General features: G+C 64.3%; 5 protein-coding genes across 12 annotated transcripts in view; 3 read left to right on the top strand and 2 right to left on the bottom strand.

Moving 5' to 3' along the window:
- The window catches only part of C8H8orf82 (chromosome 8 C8orf82 homolog), a 152,134-nt gene extending 149,639 nt beyond the window's left edge, over positions 1–2,495 (top strand). For 2 of the 5 annotated variants that reach the window (XM_050800959.1, XM_050800958.1), the window contains exons 3-4: positions 649–697; positions 932–1,578. In XM_050800959.1, coding sequence (XP_050656916.1) covers positions 649–697; positions 932–1,377 — 495 coding nt within the window. In that variant the 3' untranslated portion in view covers positions 1,378–1,578. Of the gene's footprint in view, positions 1–648 lie in introns of all 5 variants that reach the window. The other 3 variants (XR_007728158.1, XM_050800957.1, XM_050800956.1) reach the window with 3 other exon arrangements.
- A 1,037-nt stretch (positions 2,496–3,532) lies between these two features.
- LRRC14 (leucine rich repeat containing 14) lies at positions 3,533–10,719 on the bottom strand. Of its 3 annotated transcripts, XM_050800932.1 has the most exons (5): positions 10,649–10,704; positions 8,642–9,081; positions 8,283–8,451; positions 7,867–8,036; positions 6,667–7,778 (listed from the first exon to the last, which is right to left on the bottom strand). In XM_050800932.1, the coding sequence occupies exons 2-5, from the start codon at positions 8,968–8,970 to the stop codon at positions 7,211–7,213; spliced, it is 1,236 nt and encodes a 411-aa protein (XP_050656889.1). In that variant the 5' UTR covers positions 8,971–9,081; positions 10,649–10,704; the 3' UTR covers positions 6,667–7,210. The 3 variants fall into 3 exon arrangements, with proteins under 3 accessions (XP_050656887.1, XP_050656889.1, XP_050656888.1); XM_050800930.1 differs by having other exon boundaries at positions 3,533–7,778; positions 7,867–8,451; XM_050800931.1 differs by having other exon boundaries at positions 7,867–8,451; positions 8,642–8,995; positions 10,649–10,719.
- Positions 3,736–6,325, top strand: LRRC24 (leucine rich repeat containing 24). Its single transcript, XM_050800927.1, has 4 exons — positions 3,736–3,891; positions 3,985–4,263; positions 4,427–4,595; positions 5,291–6,325. The coding sequence occupies exons 1-4, from the start codon at positions 3,736–3,738 to the stop codon at positions 6,223–6,225; spliced, it is 1,539 nt and encodes a 512-aa protein (XP_050656884.1). The 3' UTR covers positions 6,226–6,325.
- RECQL4 (RecQ like helicase 4) lies at positions 9,778–17,499 on the top strand. Its single transcript, XM_050802134.1, has 23 exons — positions 9,778–9,888; positions 10,173–10,349; positions 10,468–10,989; positions 11,055–11,088; positions 11,198–11,292; positions 11,516–11,656; positions 11,937–12,710; positions 12,809–12,935; positions 13,236–13,367; positions 13,451–13,543; positions 13,621–13,757; positions 14,165–14,248; positions 14,320–14,493; positions 14,575–14,754; positions 15,086–15,227; positions 15,317–15,579; positions 15,653–15,941; positions 16,016–16,145; positions 16,228–16,397; positions 16,465–16,645; positions 16,722–16,884; positions 17,006–17,114; positions 17,236–17,499. The coding sequence occupies exons 1-23, from the start codon at positions 9,778–9,780 to the stop codon at positions 17,358–17,360; spliced, it is 4,353 nt and encodes a 1,450-aa protein (XP_050658091.1). The 3' UTR covers positions 17,361–17,499.
- On the bottom strand, positions 17,393–19,698 carry MFSD3 (major facilitator superfamily domain containing 3). 2 transcript variants are annotated; one of them, XM_050800940.1, is made up of 5 exons: positions 18,756–19,698; positions 18,260–18,407; positions 18,046–18,170; positions 17,863–17,972; positions 17,565–17,777 (listed from the first exon to the last, which is right to left on the bottom strand). In XM_050800940.1, the coding sequence occupies exons 1-5, from the start codon at positions 19,435–19,437 to the stop codon at positions 17,604–17,606; spliced, it is 1,239 nt and encodes a 412-aa protein (XP_050656897.1). In that variant the 5' UTR covers positions 19,438–19,698; the 3' UTR covers positions 17,565–17,603. The 2 variants fall into 2 exon arrangements, with proteins under 2 accessions (XP_050656896.1, XP_050656897.1); XM_050800939.1 differs by having other exon boundaries at positions 17,393–17,777; positions 17,863–18,170.
- Positions 19,699–19,746: the final 48 nt, after the last annotated feature.

Consider the following 19,746-nt stretch of genomic DNA (forward strand, 5'->3'; position numbering starts at 1 on the left):
GCCGGGAGAGGTCTCTGGGCGGGGCCGGGAGAGGTGCCTGTGGGCGGGGCCGGAGGCGAGGGTTTCTGTGGGCGCGGCAGTTGCCAGAGGGGCGGGGCCGAAGGGAAGTCCCACGTGGGTGGGCGGGGCCGGGGGGGTGGGCGACCTGGACTCTGCAGAGCTGGAGGAGCGCGCGCTGGAAAGACGGGAGCTGGGTCGGTCCGGCTGAGGCTCCTACACGGGCCGCGTCCCTGCTGCGTCGTGCAGCTCCGGACTCTGCCCTGCAAGCCCCCAGCCCTGGCGCTGACTTCTCGCCGCTGCCAGGGAGACACCCGGGCCGCCGCGCATTTTTTTGGAAGCCCTGTCAAAGGCAGCGGCGTGTCCGGGAGGCAGCAAGCCAGGTAGTCTCCGCGGAGGAGGTGACACAACTGATTACAAACTTGAAAAGAGGGAAAACGTGCAGGAAAGACTTGACTGACCAGGGAGCAGAAGTGCGCATAGATGCGGAGAAGTCGGCAGGGCCCCCAGGTTTACCTTCCACGAGCCTCCCTGCATTCGGTGTGCACAGACAAGCAGGAAAAGTGGGCTCGGGCCGGTTCAGGACCTCCCGAGCTTCCCAGCCTCCCCCTGCACGCTGGGACTCATCATGGCCCGGCCCTCTGTTTGCAGCTTTTCCTGGATGATTCCAAAATGAAGAATTTCATCACCTGCTTCAAAGGTAATGTTGTGCCTTCCTCCCCAGCCCTTTCTTTCTCCCTTCGGGCAGCCCCGGATGGGCTCCCGACTCTGCCGATGGGCCCAGCGCACCAAGGAATGGGCGTCCTGCGCTCAGGAGCCCCGCTGAGTGAGGCCAGGCGAACCTCTTGCCGCCGGCGCCTGCCTTCGGTGTGGTCCTGGGCCCGGCAGCCTTGGGAGCCCAGCGCGCTGAGCATCCGCGCCCTTCATCCCCCAGACCCGCAGTTCCTGGTCACCTTCTTCTCCCGCCTGAGACCCAACCGCAGCGGGCGCTACGAGGCCGCCTTCCCCTTCCTCTCGCCCTGCGGCAGAGAGCGCAACTTCCTGCGCTGCGAGGACCGGCCGGTGGTCTTCACGCACCTGCTGACCGCGGACCACAGGCCTCCGCGCCTCTCCTACTGCGGCGGTGGTGAGGCCCTGGCCGTGCCCTTCGAGCCGGCGCGCCTGCTGCCCCTGGCCGCCAACGGGCGCCTGTACCACCCGGCGCCGGAGCGTGCGGGCGGCGTGGGCCTGGTGCGCTCCGCCCTGGCCTTCGAGCTCAGCGCCTGCTTCGAGTACGGGCCCGGCGCGCCCGCGCTGCCCTCGCACGTGCTCTGGCAGGGCCGCCGCCTCGCCCTCACCATGGACCTGGCCCCGCTGCTGCTCGCGGCTCGGCCCCCCTGAGCGGGGCCACGGGAAAGGCAGGAGGCCGCGGGCGCCCCTCACCCCGCTCCCGCGGGACCCCACGCCCCGGAAAGCCCGCGCCACCCGCACTCGCGACAGCCTAGTGCGCCTGCGCGCCCCGCCTCCCCATCTGGCGCTGTCCTTGGTACTGCCGCGGCCCGGCCCTCCCGGACCCTCCGCTCCCCCCGGCGCGCGCCTCCCGCGCACCAGACTCCGGCGCCCTCCGGATTGGCCCGCGCTGGAGACGTCAGGCCCAGGCGGCGGGCGCGGGACTCTGGTGCGCGTGCGCGAGCGTCCCCCGCCCCCTCCCAGCCCGGCCGCTGCTCGGACCGGGGCCGCCACCTGCACGGCGGGGGAGCCGCTCGCCGCGGGAGCGTCAGGTGAGGGGACGCCCGGCCCAAGGTCACCAGGCGTGGGGAGACTGGGGGGTCGGGGACCACCCTGGCTCTGACCCTGGTGCGCTCCGAGAAGGGCGTGGGTCTTGGAGGGGGATGGGGAACGCGGAGGCCACGCCCTCCCTGAGCCCGGCCGAAAACCGACCGGCGCTCGTGGGTAGCAGAGGAGACCGTGGGGGATACAGGCACCGGGTCGCAGTGCTGCAGAGGTGCGCAAGGGCCGCCCGGAGACCAGCTTGGGCCTCGCACTGTGCCCTAGGCGGCACAGGGCGTTCCATCCTCTTCCCTCCCCGCCTCCCACACAGAGGGGCGCCCAGGAGGCAGTTACAGTCGTCGCGGAATCCTGCGTGTGACACCCCGCCTCTGCCCAGCGGATTAGGGGGTGTCCTCTGGTAAAAGGATTTCTGGGCTTCTTCCAGCCTGGGGCCCTCATCCCTGCTCTGGCAGGCCTTTCTACACCAATCTGCATCTAGGGGGGGTCCGCGTGAGTAGCAGCGCCCTGAGATCTGAGGCCAAGAACCTTCTCCACTTGAGAAGCCTTCCTGCTGGAGGCTGACTGGGCCAGGCCTGGAGCCACGTACCAACCCTTTTTACCCAGGGAATGGATCCCAGGGGCCCAGATAACGCCCCCAACTTCTTGGGGTTCACACTCATCTTGAGACATCTGGGAACTGCCTCCGCCTGGGCCAGAGCTATTCCATTAAAACTTTATTGCTGTGCTTATTTTTCTCTAGTGACTTTAAATAATCATATGACTTACAATTTAGGGCAAGATTTAAACAAACACCAAGGTCACTTGGTCCCGTCCCTTTCTACATGACTCGGCAAAGAGGAAGAGCTGGTGGACAGGCAAATGTTTGGGGAGGCCTGCCAGATGAGGCTGGGAGACAGGACACCTGCAGCCCTGTCTTCCCTGGCTTCGGGTAGGCTGGCTGGCTTAGTCCAGATCCCTGCTTTTAAAACTGGTTCCTGAAACCAGACCGCAGCCTTCCCATTTCTTTAGGATAAGTACATGCATATGGTCCCCCAGCAAACTCCCTGCTCCTTGCTGATTTCAGAGGTCACACTGCTCCCAGAGCCCCTTTGGGAAGCCACACCAGAAACCCAATTGGTGGCCCAAGGCCCCCCCCCGCCCCGTCCCACCCCAGCTTTCCCAGGGCCCCATCTATCCCCAAAGACAGGACACCTTTCTGGGGGCCAGCATGGGAAGCACAGACCCATGGCTCCTGAGCCGACTTTCCCATTATTTTTCTCATCCCCCAATTCTCTGACAGGTTACCTGAGAAAAAGACCCAATTCTAGTTAAGCTGGTCCCACCCCTAGGCCAGGAGCAGGTGCTGGACAAAGCTGTGCCTTGAATTCCCTGGGGCTCGTAGCTCCTCTGAAGCCAGCTCTGCCTGGGCCCCCACAGGATGACAAGGAGGTGTGTCTGCCCAGGGCCTGTTCTCCCCTTCCTAGCTATGCTTGGGTAATGGGGGCCCAGGCTTTGTCACCTAAGCAAAGTTCCCGAGCCCATACCCTGTACTTCCAGCTTCTTGCACCGTAGAACCAAACAGCAACACTTGCGTGGGGGTAGAGTCGGGGGCAGCAAGCGACACACATCCATGTCCTGAGCAGGAAGCTCCTGACCTGCTGGGCATGGGTGGAGAAGGAAGAGAAGGTGACGGGGTTGGGTGGCTCTCCCTACATGGTCACATCCTGTGAAGAGGACACCAGGAATTCTAAATTCGAACCTCATGCCCCAGAGCTTTAAGAAAATGTTTTTGTCAAAGGAGAAAACCGAACGTTTTATTAGTTTTTTGAACCGATTTATAGCGTCAAAAGTTAGACGCAGGCGCAGGCCTCCATTCCATCTATTGGCTGGCTCTCGACTGCCGAGACTGGCCTGCCAACCTGTGTTTCAGGAGGGCACGCGTCCGCGGCTGAACCGCGGAAGGGCCGGTGAGGAGCTGGGCCTCGGGAGATGGCCCCGGGGGCCCCCGCGCTGCTGCTGCTGCTGCTGCTACTGCCGCCCCGCACCGTTGGCTGCCCAGCAGCCTGTCGCTGCTACAGCGCCACAGTGGAGTGCGGCGCCCTGCGGTTGCGTGTCGTCCCGCTGGGAATCCCGCCAGGGACGCAGGTGGGCACTGTGTGGAGCTGCGGGAGGACAGGGTGCCCCCAAGGAGAAGACCCCCGCAGCGGGGTAAGCGCCTCCCCTTTCCCCGGCCTGCAGACACTGTTCCTGCAGGACAACAACATCGCGCGCCTGGAGCCAGGAGCCCTGGCGCCGCTCGCCGCTCTGCGGCGGCTCTACCTCCACAACAACAGCCTGCGCGCCCTGGAGGCCGGCGCCTTCCGCGCGCAGCCGCGCCTGCTGGAGCTGGCGCTCACCAGCAACCGGCTGCGCGCCTTGCGCAGCGGCGCCTTCGCAGGCCTGGCCCAGCTGCGCGTGCTCTACCTGGCGGGCAACCAGCTGGCGCGGCTGCTGGATTTCACCTTCTTGCACCTGCCGGTGAGCGCCTGGGGTCTGAAGGGGCGGGAGACTCCATTATGGCCGCTCGCCCTGTAGGGCTGGAGTAGTTAGAAAAGGCAACGTAGTGTAGCTTGGTAAGAAGGGGGGGCATGCCCCCAACCTCGGCGCCCTTTTTCCTCACGATCTGCTGTCCCTACTTCAGCGACTGCAGGAGCTTCACCTGCAAGAAAACAGCATTGAGCTGCTGGAGGACCAGGCTCTAGCGGGGCTGTCCTCCCTAGCACTGCTGGACCTCAGCAGGAACCAGCTGGGTACCATCAGCCGAGAGGCGCTGCAGCCCCTGGCCAGTCTGCAAGTCCTGCGCCTCACAGGTACCTCTTCCTCGGGAAGTGTCTCTGTCTTGGCCAGGTGGTGGCAGTAGGGAACAGGCTCATGTGTGGAGGGGCTTTGATAGCAGGCAACTGGGCAGCAGTCTGGAGGGCCGCACCACCGCCTGCAGCCACAGGGGAGGGCTGCGGGAATGGGCGTGTTGGGGGATACAGCTCAGGCACCCTGCCTGAGGAAGACAAGACAGGAACCCCACAGGGTGACTTAACAGAGTTGAGGATTCTGTACACTTTTAGGCCCTCAGAGGGGAGGCAAAAATTGCAAAGGAGACAGCTGATCAGGACTGGGGACATTCCCGAGAGAACATCCAAAGACAAGGCTGAGAGGACTTGTAAGGTTTCAGTGCTGGTGAGATGCCTATGTGGAAGCCCAGGTTCCTAAAAGCAGTGGCACTTGTTGCAGGAAGATTTGAGGAGCAGGTGCTTCCTCTGACGCAGAAGTGATCTGTAACAGGCAGGCATCACAGAGCTGAGGCGGAGGGGGCGGGGCGGGGGTGAAGGGCTGCTGCCGCCCCACGGAGCTTGGGGTGAAGGAAGGGGTGGCAGGGGCCTTGGACTCCGTGTGAAAAGGCTGTGGTAGGTGGGAAAGAGGCCCCTGCCCTGGCCCGCAGAACCCCAACTGCACAGGCTGTGTTGTAGCACCATCCTCAAGCCACCTGCCTGATGCTGCTCTCCCACAGAGAACCCATGGCGCTGTGACTGCGCCCTGCACTGGCTGGGTGCCTGGATCAAGGAGGGCGGCCAGCGGCTGCTCACCTCCAGGGACAGGAAGATTATGTGTGCAGAGCCCCCGCGCCTGGCGCTCCAGAGTCTCCTGGACGTATCCCACAGCAGCCTCATCTGCATTCCGCCCTCTGTCCACGTGCAGCCGCTGGAGCTCACAGCCAACCTGGGTGAGGACCTGCGGGTTGCCTGCCAAGCCTCTGGCTACCCGCAGCCATTGGTGACCTGGAGAAAGGTGCCCCAGCCTCGCGAGGGCCGGCCGCAAGCCCAGGCCCAGCTAGAAGGCGGGGCGCCGGGCCTGGGCGGACACTCGGCATCCGACACGGGCAGCGGCATGCTCTTCCTCAGCAACATCACGCTGGCCCATGCCGGCAAATACGAGTGCGAGGCCTCCAATGCTGGTGGCGCTGCCCGCGTGCCCTTCCGGCTCCTGGTCAACGCGTCCCGGCAGCAGCTGCAGCAGCCCGCGCAACCGCCACCTCCGGCCGCCCGCCCCGCTGGTCGCGAGCCCCGGCCCGAGGCGGGAAGCATGGCCTTCCGCGCCCTGGGCCTGGCCACGCAGACGGCCATTGCGGCGGCCATCGCGCTGCTGGCGCTCACGGCGCTGCTCCTGGTCGCCATGATCTGTCGCCGGCGCCGCAGGCGAAAAAAGGCGCGGGGGCCACCGGGGGAGGGCGCGCTGTTCGTCAACGACTACTCGGACGGCCCCTGCACGTTCGCACAGCTAGAGGAGCTCCGCGACGAGCGCGGACACGAGATGTTCGTCATCAACCGCTCCAAGCCGCTCTTCGCCGAGGGTCCGGCGGAGGCGCCGGCGGACTGCGGACCAGCAGAGGGGGCGGGGCCGGGACTCCGCGTGCCCCCGCCAGTCGCCTACGAGATCCATTGCTAGGGCGGCGGGCGCGGGCAGATGACGTGGGCGCCGGGGACTGGCCGGCGCGGCCGCGCACATGCTCCGTCAGTAAAGGTGGAAGCCGCGCAGAGTGCGGTGAGCCGTCTGTGGGACGCGCAGCGGGAGCGTTGCACTCGGGAATCCTGGGGTAGCAATGGAAGGTGGCCAGGGAGGCCCCAACACCTCCCTTGAAGTTCTTCCAAAAAGACATCACCCCAACCTCCAGCTCTGCAGGGGGGTCCCTCGCTGGCCCTGGCCGGCCACGGTAGGATCTTGGGCCTCCGAAAGGTGGGAAGAGCAAGGACTGGCCGGCAGTGCAGACGGGGCCGCCCTGCGGGCAGGCTGGATGGCAGTTGTTGCCCAGTGGCCATGTTGGGGATGGTGACAGCAGAGATAAGGATAAGGCTGACCAATGTGGACAGAAAAAAAAAGAGCCATAAATTCAATTTCCAGGCACATTTGTACCTTGATGACCCCCTCCAGCCCGAGCCCAGCCCAGTGGGGTGGCTGGGTGGCAGGGCAGGGAACACGTTAAGAGGCACGAGTGCCTGGGGACCCCAGCCTCCCTGAAGCAGCCTCTGTCCAACTTCAACCCCAGAGCACTGAGCTCTCAGTAAAGGGATGGGAAAGGCTCAGAGAGGCCATCATCTCTCTCAACTCACAAGTGGGATCCCAAAGCATTTGCACAAAGGACCAGGACCCCAGAGGGCAGCCAAATGCAGCCAAACTGAGCAGGGCAATGGAAGCCTGACATCCAGCCCTGGGGCCCACAGATGGTCAGCCAATCATGGAGCAAGTGCAGGGAAAACCGCGTGGGGCACTGCAGAAAGCAGGGGAGGCTCGAGGTGTGCCCAGAAGCAAGGCGGACCCAGCAGGAAACCAGAAACCAGTGCTTTTGTGACAGGCCTCCACCAGGGTCCCAGCAAAGGCCCTGCCTACCTAAAGAGACTGCAGGACAGCCTGTGTCTCACCCAGAGCTACTTCATCATAGGCTGAAGTAGTCTGCAGCCAGTCGCCCATAGATGTCCGTGGTCCAGAGCACATGGGCACGGCCTGAGGCTAAAAGCAGCTGATGCAACTCTGCTTCTACGCGGGCAAACTTCTCCTCATTGATGGAGGCCTCCAGCAGGACAGAGGCAGGCGGCGGCCAGGGCAAGCCCTCATAGCAGTCCACAGGGAAGGGATGCACCACAGTACGCAGCTCAGCCTGCGCCACTGAGTCCCGCAACAGCTCCTTGAGGCCCGCCATGGACAGTGGGTTGCCATAGAGGCCAAGGTACCGGAGACTGGTGCACCGAGTCAGGATGGGTAGTGTGGCCAACAGCTGGGTGTCTGCAAGCTGGCACTCAGTCAGCTCCAGATGCAGCAGTGTGGCTGCTGATGCCTGCAGCAGACCCTGGAATGGTGCCAGCTGGCTGCCAGACAGGTCGTTACCACTCAGGTCCAACTTCTTGAGGTGGGCAGCATGGGGGCTCTGTGCCAGGAAGCGCAGGTCCTCAGGCAACAGAGCACAGAAGGCCAACTCCAGGCTCTCCAGGGGGCTCTGCAGGGTGCTACAGGGGACACAGGGGTCACAGACAGGCAGAGCCAGGGAGGGTCCCTACAGAAGGGAGGGGCAGGGCAGTGGTGGGGCCCGCTCACCTGAGCAGCTGGTCCAGCCTCCCTGAAAGGAGAGAGGAGCCCATGCTGAGCTCGCGCAGACAGGTGAAGCGGCCCATCTGGGCAAGGAAGTAGCGGAAGTTGTCCTCGCCATCCACGGAGGGCTGCCTTGAATCCCCATGCACATAGTGGAGCCGCAGGCTGGCCAGGTGCTGGAAGCGAGCCACGTGTGGGATGATTACAGACAAGCCACGCAGGCCCAGGTTGTTGAAGCGCAGGTCCACGCGGCGCAGGCAGCCTGCATCCAGAAGCTGCAGCAGGGCCACAGTGTTGCGCATGGGCAGGTCCTCAGCTCGCAGGTCCCGGCAGCAGAGCCGCAGTGGGCTGCCCACGCTGCTTCGGAGTGCCTCCCGCAGGAAGGCATAGGAGGCCCGGTTCACCCGCAGGTCCACACGCACCTCCACGGGGATGGGGGCTGGCCCAGGCTCTGTGGCGCCCCCCTGCTGCTGGGCGATGCATGTGCGAGCCACGGCAGCAGTACAGTCCCACATGCTCATGGTGCCAGGATCCTGTTCCACACCATCATCCAAGAGGCCTGTCATGTCCAGCACCCGCAGCGCATGCTTCCTGGGAGTAGGAATGATCTGAGGAAGGGGTCGAGGGGCAGGGCCCATACCCCCTCCCAGCCAGCTTGGGACAAGAGCAACACACCTGCTCCTGTATGAGCTCTTGCTAACTTTACCACCCAAGCCTAGAACCTTCTCAGGGGACCCACTTACACACCCCTAGCCTGACAACCCTTCAGATAAGTCCATACCTGCAGAGGGGCTGTGTGCTGGCCCCAGGCTCTGGGGTGTGGAGCCGGGCAGTCAGCCCCAGGATAACGGCCTGCATGCTCTCAGTGCTAGGCCGCTCCTGCAGGAGGGCACGGCTGCAGTGGGCACACTCCTGTAGCAGCTGCTGGAAACTGAGCAGCGGGAAGGGCCATGTGTGTACCAACTCGCGCAGTACCACTGTCTTCTTGTCCATGAAGGCCACCTTGAACAGCAGGGGGAAGAGTTCGCGTGGCAGCAGGGGCAGGGCCTGGCAGGCAGCTGGCTGGCACTGCAGCACCTGCCGCGTGCTCAAGAACACAAGCGTGTGCATGGCGCTGGGCCGGGCAGACGGCCACCTGCAGGAGAGGGACTTCAGCAGGGAGGAGAGACCCTAGGCCACTACCAAGCCACACACAGGTGGTAGGAAGGCCCAGCATAGCGCCTGAAACAAAGTCAGCAGTTAACAGAGGCCACGGCACAGACAAGCACCTATTAGATGCCTAGCGCTGGGCTAGGTGCAGTGAACTGGCAGACAAGGTCACAACTCAGCCCCAGCCCTCCAGAGGCACAGGACTCTTTAGGAAAACCAAGTGTCAAGCAGTGTGACGTCGTCGACAACTCGCTTGGGTGTGCTTTTGACAGATGCCTGTTGCCTTGCAGGGCCCCCCATGGGTACTTCAGGCCTCCCAAATTACAAAGCTGCTTCACAAAACCTTCTTCGAAACCTGAATAAAGTCCAGGCCTCTCCCCACCAACCTTCATCAGCATTAACGTTGACGGGACACTCCAAGGAGTCAAGCAGCCAAATCACGTTTCCCTCCCCTCTCCTCACAGAGGCTCTCCAGGGCTACCCTGGGACTCCACAAAACAACAAAGAGCTGGAAGCACAGATGCAGCTTCATAAGCAACAGGGCAGGTTGAAAAGACCGAGACCTAGGGAATACTGAGTCCAGATGATGTAGCCTATGAAATCCAAGCCTTCAATATAAGCGCCCCCCAAAAAAACTATTCTCCAGAGTGTCACCAAGCACGAAGACCCCTGAAAGAAAGCAACCTTCACCTTTGGTGGCTCTTACCAGTGGCCTAAAACCTCTCCCTCTTCCCTGGAGAGCCACTGTGGAAAGAACAAGTCTTAAGTATGTGGGATTCGGAAGGTGCAAGGCTACAGATTGCTCAGACAAGGCAAAGAAAGCTGCCTAAGCAGCACCCAAGCTGCAGAGATGCGCGCGAACACTCCCAAGGCCACAAGGTACCTGTGACACAGGGTGCCAGCCCTGCTGCTGACTGCAGCATCCTCAAAACTAAATCGCAGCCATCTCCCTGTGACAGATTAGAAAATGAAGGCCTAGGCCTGGCCCAAGGTCACAGCCTGAGTGACAAGTCAAGGAAGGGGTCTAGGGAGGACACTCTGGCCCCAGGGCCCTTGTTTTTGCACATACAAATAAGTCCTTAAAGAACCGCTTCCTGAAAAGTCCCAGACACCAACCCTCGGTCTCATTCTGAGATCTCAACGGTCATACCTCGCTCTGACAGGACAGACCAACCGAGCACCTGTCACGGGAGTACACGAAAGCAGACGGCCTGGCCACCAAGGGAGGCAGGCACCTCCGTGCGAGGCCCCCGCCCCTCCCGCCGGCCACGGGGAACGCGTCGGCCCTCGGCTGCCTGCGTTTCGAAAAGACGCCCCCGCCCGGCTCCTCTGGGCCTCGAGTCGCGGGAGGCGCTGGTCCCTCCGCTCTTTCTTGTCCCGGGCGGGGCCTGCTCCTCCAAGCCAGGTGCGTCTCCCACCAGGGCCTGACGCCGCTCCGACCGGCCGGGGGACTCCCAGTCCTTCCCGGCCCGCTATGGCACCGCCCGGGCTCCCGGCTTCGGCCCCGGGCTCCCAAATGCAGCTACTGCCTCCCTCAGCCGGGCCGCCCCGAGCGACCGCTGCCACGCCCCTTGCGGCCAGGCAGGGCCAGGGACGTACGCCGCCCCACTCCGACCCCCGCCTGGCCGCCCGCGCTCACCGGTCCCGCAGCCGCAGCCACCGCCTCCGGCCCCGCCTAGACCGTCCGCCGCGCCCCGCACGGCGCCGCGGCGCCCCGCGATGACGTCGGCGCCCCCCATTGGTTGCTTGTCCAGGGCCCGGCGGATTGGCTGCCTAGTCGCGGTGGCCCCGCCCCCGGCCCGCCGCGCGCCCGCATTGGCTGTCGGCCCCATCGTCTGCGGCGCGGGAGATTCGCTGGGCGGCCACTGGACTGCTCGGAGACCTGGCGGGCCCGCCATGGAGCGGCTGCGGGATGTGCGCGAGCGGCTGCAAGCGTGGGAACGCGCGTTCCGGCGGGAGCGCGGGCGGCGGCCGAGCCAGGTACGGGATGCCCTGGGGCCGAGGGGCTGAGGGCGCGGCCCGCGGCTGACGCGTTCCCTTTACAGGACGACGTGGAGGCGGCGCCGCAGGAGACCCGCGGTGAGCGCGCGGCGGGGTGGCGGGGTCCCGGGTCGACGGAGGCGGGAGGACGCCAGGTCGGCGGGGGCCCAGGCTCCACCCTGACCCCGCCTCCCGCCCGCCCACGCAGCGCTCTACCGGGAGTATCGTACTCTCAAGCGGACCGTGGGCCAGGCCGTCGGCGGGCCCCGCAGCTCCGAGTTGCTCCCCGTGGCCGTCGAAGAGGTATCCAGGCCCCGCCACCCCAGCCTCCTCCCACTTTCCTGTTTGGCGGAGTGGCAGGAGCCACGGAGTCGCGGCCAGGCCTCCGTGGGGCACAGAACTTGGGAGGGGGACTGAGCAAAGTGAAGACGGGCCGGGCCTCGCTCCAGGTGTGAGGGGGTGGGTGGGAGCGCCTCTGCTTCCACACCAGCCTTTTTCTGGCCTGCGCCCCTACTGTCTCCTGCAGGCACCAGAGTCCCACTGCTGGGGGCCCCACCTGAATCGGGCTGCAACCCACAGTCCACAACATACGCCAGGGCGGAGCTGCCAGGGGTCGGTGCCGGACTACGGGCAGCGGCTCAAGGCCAACCTGAAAGGCACCCTGCAGGTGAGGAGTTAGAAAGCAGTGAGTCCACACTAGGTCTAGAGGTGCTTCTGGCCCGGGGTTCTTTCTTGTCACTCTTTCCACACAGACAGGCACAGGCTCCTGTGCCAACCAGGGCACGAGTCTCCACGGAGTTTCTCGGGGCCTTCGCCCTTGACTCCCTTTCTAGGCCAGCCTTGTGCTAATTAGCCTGTCTTACCATTGAAGGTGGGAACTCAGGCAGGTTTCAGTCTACAGAAGCCCAGGGGCCTGAGTTTCTGCTGCCATTCTGTTCCCTTCCCAGGCCGGACCAGCCCTAGGCCGCAGACCCTGGCCTCTAGGAAGATACTCATCCAAGACGCCCACCCCAAATCCCCCAGGCACAAGGCCTGTCCCCACCTTTGCAGAAAAAGTCAGTGATGAGCCTCCACAGCCCCCTGGGCCCCAGCCAAGGCCGGGCCAGCTGCAGCACCTGCAGGCATGCCTGAGCCAGCAGCTGGCCTCCCTAGATCTTGACTGGTTACAGCGATGTCACAGTGAGATCCCAGACTTTCTGGGGGCCTCCAAAGCCTGCAGGCCTGGCCTAGGCTCAGAGGAATCACAGCTTCTGATCCCGGGTGAGTCAGCTGTCCTTGGTCCTGGTGCTGGCTCCCCAGACCCAGAGGCTTCAGCCCTCCAAGAAGTCAGCATCCGTGCAGGGAGCCCCCAGCCCAGCAGCAGTCGAGGCAAGAAGCAGAGACGGAACAAGGAGCTCTGGGGGAGCCCCGCACAGGTCCAGCAGCAGAGCAGCCAGGCTGGACCCCCATCGGAGGGGGCTGGGGCTGTCGCACTTGAGGAAGACCCTCCAGGGGAACCTGTACAGGCACAGCCACCTCAGCCCTGCAGCAGTTTGTCGACCCCCAGGTACCACAGATTCAGCACCTCCAGTCAAGCTAGGGCGGGGAAGGCTGAGGGCACAGCCCATCTGCACATCTCTAGGCTGGCCCGCCATGACAGGGGCAATTACGTACGGCTCAACATGAAGCAGAAACGCTACGTGCAGGGCCGGGCACTCCGTGGCAGGCTCCTCCGCAAGCAGGTGAGACGGCGATGGACTGGGACAGGCCCTCCCTTTCCCTCCCCTCAGCACCCCTGCATGTCCCACCCAGTGACCCTCCTATGTGGGCACATCTTCAGGCATGGAAGCAGAAGTGGCGGAAGAAAGGGGAGTGTTTTGGGGGTGGTGGTGCCACAGTCACGATCGAGGAGTCTTGTTTCCTGAATGAACAGTTTGATCACTGGGCACCCCAGTGTCCTCAGCCAGGTGAGACATCTGCCCTGGAGGGTGGGTCTGGCCACCACTGTGGAGAGGGCACGGTACTCTTTTGGGCGACACTTCTGTTCCAAGCAAAAGACCTTCCAGGTGCCCCTGGTCCAGGCCCTACCCTGGCTCCCCCAAAGCAGGGTGGCAAGGATGAGGATGGGTGTCAACCTTTTATGCTTTAGAAGAAGTAGCACAGAAGAAGGGCACTGCCTGCTGCCAACCCCTTTGGGGGAAGAGAAGGTTGTGGCCAATGGTTGTTTTGCTTGGAGCTCCCATTCGACTTTCTCTTGCCTGCCCCAGTAAGTGAGGAAGACACAGACCCTGCTGGCCCTGAGCCGCTGGTTCCTGCACCACAACCTGTGCCTGGGGTGCCCGGCCTGGCCTCCACCATGCTGCCACTCTACTCCTTGGGGCCCTCAGGGCAGCTGGCAGGTAAGCAGTCAGCTGTTGGCCCAGAGCCTTTACCAAGGGGTTGGTGTGACTTAAGTCATGGTGGTCAACACCTGTGTCTGCAGAGACGCCGGCTGAGGTGTTCCAGGCCCTGGAGCAGCTGGGACACCAAGCCTTCCGTCCTGGGCAGGAGCGTGCAGTCATGCGGATCCTGTCTGGTGAGCGTGGCTGCCGGGGCTGAGGCCGGGCTGAGGCCAGGCTGCAGAACCCCGCTGCTGACTCGCGCCCCACACAGGCATCTCCACGCTGCTGGTGCTGCCTACAGGTGCCGGCAAGTCCCTGTGCTACCAGCTCCCGGCGCTGCTCTATGCCCGGCGCAGCCCCTGCCTCACGTTGGTCATCTCTCCCCTGCTGTCACTCATGGACGACCAGGTGTGCACACAGGGCCCTGGGCACATGTACACAGCCAAGAACCAGCACTTGTGACTCCCAAGGGCAACTGCTGCTTCTCCCCTAACCGCCCCCTCCCATGGGAGCTTCAAGGTGTCTGTGGCCTCAGTCCCAGTCCTGGCAGTAGGTCAAAGGCAGCCCAGCTCCACAGGCACCACGGCCACCCCTACAGGAGCTGTGCTGGGAAGGGAGCCCTCCCCAGAGTCTGTCTGCTCCAGGGCTCCTGGGCCAAGGCCCACAGGTGGCTCTAAACCCTTGGCCCTAGGACCCAGGACCTGGTTCTCCTCTCCCCTGAGGGCCTAGGATGGACACGGCAGCAGCTCTGGGATGACCTGGGGAAGGGCCAGGGCCGGGCTGGCCTATGACAGCCGTTGCTCCTGCATTTGCAGGTGTCTGGCCTGCCACCGTGTCTCAAGGCAGCTTGCATACACTCGGGCATGACCAGGAAGCAACGGGAGTCTGTCCTGCAGAAGGTGGGGGCCTCATGGGCCTAGGGGTGAGGGAGGCAGTGCCTGGGCTGTGCCTCTGATCTTGCTGCCTTCAGGTTCGGGCAGCCCAGGTACACGTGCTGATGCTGACACCCGAGGCACTGGTGGGGGCAGGAGGCCTCTCTCCAGCCACGCAGCTGCCTCCAGTTGCTTTTGCCTGCATTGATGAGGTCCACTGCCTCTCCCAGTGGTCCCACAACTTCCGGCCCTGCTACTTGCGCGTCTGCAGGGTGAGCCATATGTGAACTGGGGTGGGCGGCTAGGGCCAGGATGGGCTGGATGGCCTCACGCCACCACCGCCTCTGGTGCAGGTGCTTCGGGAGCGCATGGGCGTGCACTGCTTCCTGGGTCTCACAGCCACAGCCACACGCCGCACTGCCAGTGACGTGGCACAGCACCTGGCTGTGAATGAAGAGCCTGGCCTCCATGGGCCAGCCCCAGTTCCCGCCAACCTGCACCTTTCCGTGTCCATGGACAGGGACACAGACCAGGTGGGAGTGTGAGCTCTGGGGACCCTGCAGGGCCCTGGCTCCCGACTGCCCACGCTGACGGCTCCTCACCCCCCACGGCCCACGCCAACCTCTCCTCACCCACCACGGCCCACGCTGACCTCTCCTCACCCACCACGGCCCACGCCGACCTCTCCTCACCCCCCACGGCCCACGCCGACCTCTCCTCACCCCCCACGGCCTACGCCGACCTCTCCTCACCCCCCACGGCCCACGCCGATCTCTCCTCACCCCCCACGGCCCACACCGACTCTCCTCACCCCCCACGGCCCATGCTCACCCCTCACTGCCCATGCCGACCACTCCTTGTCAGGCACTGTTGACACTGCTGCAAGGCAAACGTTTTCGAAACCTGGATTCCATTATCATTTACTGCAACCGGCGCGAAGACACGGAGCGGATCGCTGCGCTTCTCCGAACCTGCCTGCATGCAGCCCAGGGCCCAGGGCCTGGAGGTGAGGCACAGACAGGGCTGGGGTCCCGGTGAACCCACCTTGGGCACACATGGCCCCTCCCACTGATTATCTGCCTGTCTTCCCCAAAGGTCGTGCCCCCAAAACCACGGCCGAGGCCTACCACGCGGGCATGTGCGGCCGGGAACGGCAGCGGGTACAGCGGGCCTTCATGCAGGGCCAGTTGCGGGTGGTTGTGGCCACGGTGGCCTTCGGGATGGGGCTGGACCGGCCAGATGTGCGGGCTGTGCTGCATCTGGGGCTGCCCCCAAGCTTCGAGAGCTACGTGCAGGCTGTGGGCCGGGCCGGGCGTGATGGGCAGCCTGCCCACTGCCACCTCTTCCTGCAGCCCCAGGTTGGCACCCCCCCAACTGCCAGTGCTCAAGCCCCCAGTGCCCCACCCCACCCTCATGATAGTCGTCCCGCAGGGCGAAGACCTGCGAGAGCTCCGCAGACATGTGCACGCCAACGGCACAGACTTCCTGGCCGTGAAGAGGCTGGTGCAGCGCGTGTTCCCAGCCTGCACCTGCACCAGGCCGTCCCCAGAGCAGGAAGGGACCATGGGTGGAGAAAAACCTGTGCCCAAGTATTCCTCTCAAGAGGCTGAGCAGCTTGGTGTCCACCAGGCAGCCCTAGGACCCAGAAGGACCTGTGTGGGCCATCAGCGGGCACTCCCAGTACAGCTTACCGTGCAGGCTCTGGACATGCCAGAGGAGGGTGAGGAACCTGGGGGTAAGCCATGGGTGTGGATGGGCTGTGCCCACATCCCCTGAGCCCTGCTCTGCCCACAGCCATCGAGACTTTGCTGTGCTACCTGGAGCTGCACCCACGCCACTGGCTGGAGCTGCTGGCAACCACCTATATCCATTGCCGTCTGAGCTGCCCTGGGGGCCCTGCCCAGCTCCAGGCCCTGGCCCACAGGTGAGCACGCCCTGCCCTGAGTTGGAGACAAGGTTGGAGAATCAGGGCTGCTGGCCACATGTTTCCTTTTCCCTGGGCACAGGTGTCCCCCTTTGGCTGTGTGCTTGGCCCAGCGGCTGCCTGAGGACCCAGGGCAAGGCAGCAGCTCTGTGGAGTTTGATATGGTCAAGCTGGTGGACTCCATGGGCTGGGAGCTGGCCTCTGTACGGCGGGCTCTCTGCCAGCTGCAGTGGGACCATGAACCCAGGACAGGTGCGCCCCACCCCACCCCACCCAGCCCTGGATGCTGCCTGCCTGCATCTGACATGCTTTCCGGCAGGTGTGCGGCACAGGACAGGGGTGCTTGTGGAGTTCAGGGAGCTGGCCTTCCACCTTCGCAGCCCAGGAGACCTGACCGCTGAGGAGAAGGACCAGATCTGTGACTTCCTCTATGGCCGTGTGCGGGCTCGGGAGCGCCAGGCCCTGGCCCGTCTGCGCAGAACCTTTCAGGCCTTTCACAGGTTGGGAGGAGGCGGGCAGGGCCTGCGACCATCCACCCTCCTGCAGTGATCAGCTCTGACGGGCTCCTCCCCACAGCATAGCCTTCCCCAGCTGTGGGCCCTGCCTGGAGCAGCAGGATGAGGAGCGCAGCACCAGGCTCAAGGACCTGCTCGGCCGCTACTTTGAGGAAGTGGAAGAGGAAGCACAGGGGCCGGGAGACATGGAGGACACGCAGGGCCCTGAGCCAGGGCAGGCCAGAGTGAGTACAGTAAGGCCAGGAAGCTCATCAGGGTTGCACGTTCCTTGGGCTGCATGGGGCTTGCTGTGTGGATGCAGTGCCACGGTAGCTCAGAGCAAGCCTGATGTGCCTGTCCACACAGCTCCAGGATTGGGAGGACCAGGTCCGCTGCGACATCCGCCAGTTTCTGTCCCTGAGGCCAAAGGAGAAGTTCTCGGGCAGGGCTGTGGCCCGCATCTTCCATGGCATCGGTGAGGCCTACAAGGCTCCACCCAATGCAGGCTGGAGCTGGGGCTGGGGCAGGTGAGGCCTGGGACGCCTCCCATGCAGGCTGGGGCTGGGGCTCATGGCTGTGTCTTGACTCCACCGTAGGAAGCCCCTGCTACCCAGCCCAGGTGTACGGGCAGGACCGGCGCTTCTGGAGAAAATACCTGAATCTGAGCTTCCACGCCCTGGTGCGCCTGGCCACAGAAGAGCTCCTGCGGGTGGCCTGCTGATTGCACTGCGTTGGGGGATGTTGGGTAGAGCTGGGGTTGTCAGCAGCTAGGGCAGTGACTGAGGCCCTGGGCAAAACCTGTTACCGGGTGTGAGGACGAGGAGACTCCAAAATGCAGAATATAAAGTGCTCACATTGTTTTTATGGGCCCTCCTGGCCAATGAGGCAGCCCCCACAACCTGGGGACAAGCGTATCACATATTCTAGGCACACGTGGCTTTATTGACCAGTCCAGCCACCCAGCTCAGAGAAAGGTGCTGGGTGCCAGGCCCAGGTACAGAACGGGCAAGGCAGAGAGGATGAGCAGGAGGAAGAAGCAGGGATGTGGCCCCAGCCCGTCGGCCAGGCCTCCAGCCAGAGCGCCCAGCAGCAGCTTCCCCAGTAGTTCCAGAGTGGCCAGAAGGCTGTAGTGTGTGGCCTGAGGGGGTGGGGGTCAGGGTCAGAGTAAGGCCCACACAGCCCCAGCCCTGCAGTCCCTCTGTGTCCCTGCAATGTGTCCTCACCTGCAGGGCCCTGGGGGCCAGCTGGCTGCAACGCATCATCCCAGTGAAGGTGACTGTGGTGACCAGGCCTCCCAAGAAGTGCTGCAGACATAGGCTCAGCAAGGCTGACCCTGGGAGGGCAGAGGTCAGCAGTGCCCCAGGCTCCTGGCCCCTTTTCCTCCCTCCTCAAAGCCAGCCTCTCACCTCTCAAGATTGTGCCAGGGCCCATGCTGGCCCCCAGGGTGTCCAGGTGGAAGACCAAGGCAGTCTGGCAGGCTAGGCCCCCGAAGCGGAGCCGCAGCACTGACCTCAACAGAGGCAGCAGTTCCCTGGGGTGGGGGTGGGAAATTGGGCAGTATAGGAATTGGGGGCAGCTTGGGTACAAGTGGGTGGGCAGGGCACACTGGGGAGGGCTCACCAGTGCTTGGCCAGCAAGGTCCCACCCAGGGAGGAGCCAGCGATGGAGCAGACCACAGCACCCACACCATTCCACAGTCCCAGCTCAGGGGCAGAAACACCATGGTCCAGCAGGAGAAGAGGAAACAGGCTGCTGGCGCCCTGCTCACCTTGGGTTGTGGAGAGGGGGTATGAGCACAAGAGGTTCCATATCTGCCCCCACCTCCCTTCTCCCCACCTGGGGCCTCAGTCCTGCCCTGCTCTCCTCAGTGTTCCAGAGTTGCAGGTGCTGGGGGGAGAAGTGGGGCAGCCCGAGAGAGCTCAGGGATGTGGCTAGAGCTGGGGGAGGACAAGACAGCAAGGTCCAGCTGCAGAGCCCCGGATGTCGGGGCCAAGTCCTGCAAGTCATACCCAAAAAGAGAGTGGCCCTGTAATGGGTTGCAAGCACTGGGGACACACTTGGAGCTGTCCCGGAAGCCCCACCTCTGCTGTTGCCTGCGCCTCGAGGCCTCACTCACCTAGCTTGTAGGTGAGCACAAAGCCTGCCGTCCACAGGGTCCCCGGCACAGCCAGCACGTCCCGCAGGAGGTGCGCGGTGTGGGGACGCTGCTTGGACGGGGCCGGCTGTGGGAGCCGCCGCAGGGCTGGTGCAGCCCAGGCCAGGGCCGCGGCCAGCCAGTAGGTGGCAGCCAGGAGCAGAAAGAGTTGCGGCCACGAGAGAGTGGGCTGCAGCGCCAGCAGCGCGCCTCCGGCTAGCGCGGCCCCCAGCTTGTAGGCGACCACCTGCACGGTGTTGCCCGGCCCCAGCTCGGCCGGCTCCAGCAGCTGCACAGCCAGCGCGTCCAGGGCCACATCCTGCACAGCGGCACCCAGGTTCAGCAACAGCAGCAACCCCGCCACTGCGGCGGGCAGCCCGGCCTGGCCAGCTCCAGGCGGGGGCAGCCCGGCAAGGAGCCCACACACCAGGCCCAAGCCTGCCGTGCTGCGCGTCAGCCAGGCCCTCACCGAGCCCTGCGCGTCCACCAGCGGGGCCCACGCCAGCTTGAGCAGCCACGGAGTGTAGAGAACCTTGGCCAGCCCCACGCGCGTCAGGGAGAGGCCGCCGGCGCGCAGCAGCACGGGCAGGAGGCCGGACTGGAGCCCGTAGGGCAGGCCCTGCACCAGGTAGAGGCCGGCCAGCGGCAGCAACTTCCCATGCATGGCGGCTCCGATCGACTGCGAGGCCGGGAGGTCGGGTTCCAGGTGGGGTCCCGCAAAGCGAGGTCCTCTCCGCGTTGGGTCAGAGGCCACACCCCAGCATGGCTTTGGTTCTGGGACCGGGCGGAGTCAGCGTCGTACAGGCTGGGGTCTGCACACGTGCGATTGGACTTCAGGAGCATTAACACCCCAGAAGGACCGAAATCGGGTCCAAACAGAGGCGAGCGGTCTGGACACCAGCTCCCGGCATGCTCTGCGCGGCCTCAGGAAAGGGGGCGGGGTCACTGCCTCCCGCGGCTCCCAGCATGCTCT

Source organism: Macaca thibetana, chromosome 8, assembly GCF_024542745.1.
Source record: "Macaca thibetana thibetana isolate TM-01 chromosome 8, ASM2454274v1, whole genome shotgun sequence".
Lineage (NCBI taxonomy): Eukaryota > Metazoa > Chordata > Mammalia > Primates > Cercopithecidae > Macaca > Macaca thibetana.